Source organism: Psammomys obesus, unplaced genomic scaffold (assembly GCF_907164565.1).
Source record: "Psammomys obesus unplaced genomic scaffold, mPsaObe1.curated_primary_1811, whole genome shotgun sequence".
Taxonomy (NCBI): Eukaryota; Metazoa; Chordata; class Mammalia; order Rodentia; family Muridae; genus Psammomys; species Psammomys obesus.
In genome coordinates, this window is record NW_026590479.1 from 10,913 (window position 1) to 17,968 (window position 7,056).

Sequence of the window (7,056 nt, forward strand, 5' to 3'; positions counted from 1 at the left end):
AACTAACTAACTAACTAACTAACTAACTAACTAACTAACTAACTAACCAACTAACTAACTAACTAACTAAATTGGCCAGCATGGTGGCATGTGCCTGTCTGAGGCAGGACTATTAGAAATTTGAAGCCATTCTGGGCTAAAGTGTGAGAGCCTATCTCAGGAGAATTTTTAGAAATTATTTTCTTGCTGTTCTACATGTGCTTTCTGATCCCCAAAGTACGACTTACTTCAATTTTTTTTTTGAAAGAAAATCTATTTTATGTGCAATAAGTTGGGAGCATGCTCACTGAGGTCAGAGGAAGCCGGGAAGAGTTAAATGCTTTTCCTGTCATGCTGGTTCTGGGAATTGAACTTAGGTCATCAGGTTTGATGGCAAGCACCTTTACATGCAAAGACAACTAACTCATCAGCCTGCTAATATTTCCTTTAATATCACTATGTGAGTGTGTATGTGTGTATGATGTGTCTACATGAGTTCAGGTTTGGGTGTGTCACAGTGCATGCATGAAGGACAAAAGACAACTCGTAGAATAGATTTTCTTTACCTTTACATGGGTTCTGATAATCACACTCAGGTGGCCAAGCTTGCATGACAGGCACTTGTACCCATGGAGCAACCCCACTGTTAACATTATTGATGTTTTCTATTATTTTTTTAACCTTTGTACATTTTTTTCTTTTAAAACTTTTTAACTTGTTTGGTTTTTTTGAGTCTGATGTAGCCAAGACACACAAAAAGCATGGGATGACTTTAAACTCTAATCCTCCCACCTCTACATTCTATGTAGTGGGGTTTTTACCATGCACCACTGCTCTTAGTTGTATTTTACCTTCTTTTTTTTTAAATTTAAGAAGCACTCTTATTAGGAAACAAGTCACACAATTCAACCATAAACTTTCAATAATACAAAAGCAGGGTATTTTTTTTAAGAAAATTTTATTTATAACAATTTATTCACTTTGTATCCTAGCTATAGCCCCCTCCCTCGCTCCCTCTTCTCCTCCCATGCCCCTGCCCTAGTCCACTGATGGGGAGGCCCTCCTCCCCTTTCATCTGACCCTAGCCTATCAGATCTCATCAGGACTGGCTGCATTGTCTTCCTCTGTGGCCTGGTAAGCCTGCTCCTCCCACCCCCAGGAGGAAGTGATCAAAGAGCAGGCCAATCAGTTCATGTCAGAGACAGTCCCTGTTCCCCTTACTAGGGTACCCACTTGGATACTGAACTGCCATGGGCTACATCTGAGCAGGGGTTCTAGGTTATCTCCATGCATGGTCCTTGGTTGGAGCATCAGTCTCAGAAAAGACCACTAGACCCAGATATTTTGGTTCTGTTGCTCTCCTTGTGGAGCTCCTGTTCCCTCCAGGTCTTTCTGTCTCCCACTTCTTTCTTAAGATTCCCTGCACAATGCCCAAAGTTTGGCCATAAATCTCATCATCTACTTGAATATCCTCCTTGGCAAAGTCTTTTTATAATTAATATACAATATGTTATAAAAAGTTTATCTTGGCATAGTATTCTCTGATATGGCTATAATAAAATATATTTGGAATTTACCAATTGCTGTATATCTAGGCTATCTGTCATTTTGTTATTTTAGAAACAGCAGTTTGATAACCTTTTTGTGCTAAATTGCAAAGTTAGGATACAGATAACTTTCCCAACAATATATATATACTTACTCATATAGACATATAGTATAGGATAAACTTTCTACAATCTGTAGAAAAAAAAAAACTAAAAAGAAACTAATCAAGAGGGAGGACTCTGACTAAAATGCTCAATCCCCATCCCAAAAGGCAAAGAGGATGGACATCAGAAGAAGAAAACAGGAAACAAGTTAGGAACCTGACATGGAGGGCCTCTGAAAGGCTCTGCCCTGCAGACTATCAAAGCAGATGCTGAGACTTATGGCCAACTGTTGGGCAGAGTGCATGGAATCTTATGTAAGAAGTGGGAAACAGTAAAATCTGGAGAAGACAGGAACTCCAAAGGAGAGCAACAGACCCAGACAATTTGAACACAGGGGTCTTTCCAGAGACTCATACTCCAACCAAGTACCATGCATGGAGATAACCTAGAACCCCTGCACAGATGTAGCCCATGGCAGTTCAGTTTCCAAGTGGGTTCCATAGTAATGGGAAGAGGGACCGCCTCTGATGTGAACTGATTGGCCTGCTCTTTGATCACCTCCTCCTGAGGGGGGAGCAGCCTTACCAGGCCACAGAGGAAGACGATGCAGCCACTCCTGATGAGATTTGATAAACTATGATCAGAAGGAAGGAAAGGAGGACCTCCCCTATCAGTGGACTTGGGGAGGGGCATGCGTGGGAAGGGGAGGGAACGTGGGATTAGGAGGGGAGGAGGGAAGGGTTTATGGGGAAATACAAAGTGAATAAAGAGTAACTAATAAAAGTTAAAAATAAATAAATAAATAAATAAATAGAAAAAAGCACTCTTTTTAGGAAACAAGTCACACAATTCAACCATAAACTTTCAATAAACAAAAAGAAGAGTATTTTTTAAATTATTTATAACAGTTTATTCACTTTGTATCCTAGCTACAGACCCCTCCCTCCCTCTTCTCCTCCCATGCCCCTTGACTAGTCCACTGACGAGACCCTCCTCCCCTTTCATCTGATCCTAGTCTATCAGATCTCATCAGGACTGGCTGCATTGTCTTCCTCTGTGGCCTGGTAAGCTTGCTCCTCCCGCCCCCAGGGGGAGGTGATCAAAGAGCCAGCCACTGAGTTCATGTCAGAGACAGCCCCTGTTCCCTTTACTAGGGTACCCACTTGAACACTGAGCTGCCATAGGCTACATCTGAGCAGGGGTTCTAGGTTATCTCCATGCAAGGTCCTTGGTTGGAGCATCAGTCTCAGAAAAGACCCCTAGGCCCAGATATATTGGTTCTATTGCTCTACTTGTGGAGCTCCTGTTCCCTCCAGGTCTTTCCATCCCCCAACTTCTTTCATAAGATTCCCTGCACAATGCCCAAAGTCCGACTATGAGACTCAGCATCTGCTTTAATACCCTCCTTGGTAAAGTCTTCTTATAATTAATATACTTTTTATAATTAATATACAATATGGGGTTTTCCCTGTTATGAAAACGTAATCTTGGCATAGTATTCTCTGATATGGCTATAATAAAGTATATTTGGCCATTTACCAATTGCTGTATATAGGCTATCTTTCATTTTGTTATTTTAGAAACAGTACTTTGATAAATTTCTTGTGCCAAATTGCAAAGTTTTGAGGTCATATATTATGCTTCTATAATATCTAGCACACGAAATGGCTTACTGTTAACAAATAATTATTTCTTTTCATTTTGAAATTTGTTTTTTTCAAGTAAAATATCCTTTTATATATACATATGATATTTTTCTTTATTTAACATGCTGAGTTTTAAAAAATTCTTATTGGTTCTTTGTGAATTTCACATCATGCACCCCAATCCCACTCATCTTCCCCTCCCCTCATACCTACCCTCCTATCTTGCAACCTTCCCCCAACAGAGAAAAAGATCGCCTTGTGGAAGCTGTAGTGTGTCACAATGTGTCCCACAGAACACCCTTTTGCTCACACAGTTTTGCTCGCAAATGTTCACTGCAATGACTTCTTGGACTGGTACAAGGCCTCTGGCTTCTGCTACTCTATCAACGCTGGAACTCCTTTCAGATACCATGTTGTTGCTCTGTGTCATGGAGATCCTGTAGTTTTGGATCTGTTGGACTGGCCCCTTGGTGGGGGCCAATTCAAGCCCTGTTTCTGGGCCTGAGAGGTATTTGAGCTAGTCAGCCTTCCATCTCTCCTCCTCTCACATGCTCAGGGCCAGCTCACAGGCAACCCCTACAACTAGGGCCAGCTTGACCCTGCTTTCCAGGCAAGGTGCAGGGCCTGCTCTCCCATGTGTTGTTCCTGATGAGGGCCATGGCCGGGTCTCGCAAACATTAACCTCTTGAAGCAGAATGAGTGGGTCAAAGTATATGGGCAGTTTTTGAGATACACAGCTAAGCTTCTTTTTAATGGCTATTATACTAATACAACATATCAGTAGCAGTATATGGCAGTACACTTCTTACTACAAGGTATCTTAATTTTTCTCCCTTAATCAATCAATCAATCAATCAATCAATCAATCAATCAGTCAGTCTGTCCATCTGTCAGTCTGTCTGTCTGTCTATCTATCTATCTATCTATCTATCTATCTATCTATCTATCTATCTATTTTGTTTTTTCAAGACAGGGTTTCTCTGTAACCCTGTCCAGCCTGGAACTCACTCTGTAGACCAAGCTGGCCTTGAACTCAGAGATCCACCTGCCTATGCCTCCTGAGCTGGAATGAAAATCACGCATTATTCACTTGACTTAAACTGCCAAAAAGGTTAGATATTATCTCAATTATTTATTGGTTATCTGTATCTCCTCAATTATGAGGCCAACCTGACCTTGTCTTGGGAGTATGAAGCAGTTCTGGGTGGCTTCCCTGGAGAAATAACACCTAAACTGAGAAACCTAAAGGACAAGTAAAAGTTGACCAAGCAAGAAATACTCATTAAAGGGGAAAAAAGCAAATTTACAGTAAATGAAGCTAACAGACAACACGTTGATGAAGTGATCAAAGGCAGAATCGATGATAATGGGACCAATTTCTACCATGCATTTCCTGATGACAGATGAGGGGTACAGCAGTGCCGTTGCGGTGGTCCTCGTAAAAACACAGTGTGAATCATGAAGAAGTACTACACAAAATAAAAGTGCTAGTCTGTAGTCCATACAACACCTGGTCTACATTTGCACACCAAAAAGTGAAGGGGGCATGGAGTGGTGTGGGGAGCCTGGAGCTGGTGGCACACAGGTAATCCTCGAGAGGCAAAGGCAGAAGCATCAGTTCAAGGTTACCTCCAGCAGTGCAGGGAGTTCAAGGCCATCATGGTCTACGAGAGTTCTTGCCACAACAAACAAAAAAGTGAAGTGAGTATTACAGGTACAACGACACCAGTGGTAGAGTAGTAGGCACAAGACTCCAGCCGCAAGACCAAACTGAACCAATCAACCAAACCAAACAATTCTGTATTTTTCAAAAGTTCTAGGGTCATAAAAGTCAAGAATTATAAAGTATTGCTCTAGACTGGCTGAGCTTAAAAAAAAAGACATTATTATAAAATGTGACTTGTTACCTTGGTGTGCATACTGTGTCGCAAGGATTCTTTTAATTTTATTTATTTATTATGTATACAATGTGTCTGCATGTACACCTGCATACCAGAAGAGGGCACCAGAGCTCTTTACAGATGGTCGTGAGCCACCATGTGGTTGCTGGGAATTGAACTCAGGACCTCTGTAAGAGCATTCGGTGCTCTTAACCTCTGAGCCATCTCTCCAGCCCATGGACTTTTATTTTTTCATAAATGACATTACTGGGATAATTTTTAAAAACCGAATAGGTCCTGTGGTACATATAATCACTTAATACTGATTTTGATAATCATGCCACGGTTGCAAGAGTCCTTGAGGAAATGCACATGAAGTATTTGGTAGTATTAGTTCACTGTTTCCTGTAGTTTGTGTCTTTTCAACCAGCTCAGGAAAATAGTGTGTCTATGTGTGCAAGTGGGCATATACATGACTGTATACCCAGGAACAGGAAAAGATAAAACAAATATTAACAAAACCTGCATGAATGATGTATGGAATTTCCCCCTAACGTTTTTAAAATTTTTCTTTAGTTCAAAATGTTTTCAAAATAAAAAGGAAGAAGCAGAAGCTAGAACTCAGCAGTAGAACAGTTGCCTAGAACTTATTTGAGGTTTGCTGCATGTATCATAGTCTCACAATGTTTGCTGTTAAATCATTTTTTTATGTAATTACACCTGTTTGTCTTGTATTTCTAACATGTTTTGTTCTATATTAAATGAAACTACATTCCACACCATATTTTCTCATTATAGGTTGTGTCAAATGTATATCATAACTTCTTTATTCCATGTAACAGTTTTGCTTTGAATTGTGTTTTATTTCTTTTTGTTTTTTATGCTTTACTTTGCCCAGCTTGGTTTTAAACTTTCAGTATCATTATTATATAAGAAGTATATATTGTATTTACTTCTTTCTTTAAAAAAGGAACCTATATCTTTCTTGTTTAGTAGGAGTGTGGTTTAGCCATGCACATACAGCATAATAATCTTTGAACTTATTCCTGCTGTCCTTTTTGATACATACTTACTGTTTCTAGAGAAAATAAGAGCCAGCTGGATGAAAAGTCATAGCCAAGGGGAAAGGAGAGGATGATAAGGGAGGCAGAGGAGAGTAAGGGGGAGGAGGCCTCAGGGATGGCTATCTGCCACCAGGCTTGGTGGACTGGATGATTAAGGGAGAAAGAGCATATGCAATGGCCAAAATGGTGAATGTACTTTAAATTGTGTTGTTCTTTTAGGACATAGACACAGACTCATGACACAGAACCATTTGATATCAAATTTGTAACTTTCAAAAAAAGTTTTTTGTATTATGTATTCAGTACATTAAGAGTTTATCTATGACAAAGGTAACCCAAACTTCATTGACTCGACTTGATAAAAATAAGAAAGAAAATGTACCTTGGCCATTCCCACTGAACTCGCATTCAATTCTGAGATCCCTTGGTTGGTCTTGTCTCCACGCTCCCATATCCCAAAGTCCTGGTAGAAAATAATCAAGACATAAATCACAACCACTAAACGTTGACTAGATGTATAACCCTTGAATAAACAGCATTAATAGCAAATTTTCTCCATGCACGCTTGCACACTCATGCACACACCCTCCACACTGGCTATTTAGGAGCTGACGGAGACAAAATAAACTGGGCCTCTAAGAAGATGGGAGTCTCTTCAACACTTAGTTAAGAAGTCTAAGAAATAGAACTCAGACACTCTAGAAACACTTGTCAAGTTTTCCCCGAAGGAGAATCCTATAAAGTGTAACACATGGAGGCTAAAGAGCAGCTGGTATTTTATGTCAAACATGCATTCTAATCTTACTTTCTTGGTACTGAAAACGTACAATACACG

The 7,056-nt window shown here is 40.1% G+C and overlaps 1 protein-coding gene across 1 annotated transcript in view; it reads right to left on the reverse strand.

Moving 5' to 3' along the window:
• LOC129676955 (phosphorylase b kinase regulatory subunit alpha, skeletal muscle isoform-like) overlaps positions 1-6,684 on the reverse strand; it is a gene marked incomplete at both ends in the record, with an annotated part of 17,173 nt that extends 10,489 nt beyond the window's left edge. The window contains one exon of the mRNA XM_055607488.1: positions 6,604-6,684. Within this exon, the coding sequence (XP_055463463.1) occupies positions 6,604-6,684 (81 nt within the window). The remainder of the gene's footprint in view (positions 1-6,603) is intronic.
• Positions 6,685-7,056: the final 372 nt, after the last annotated feature.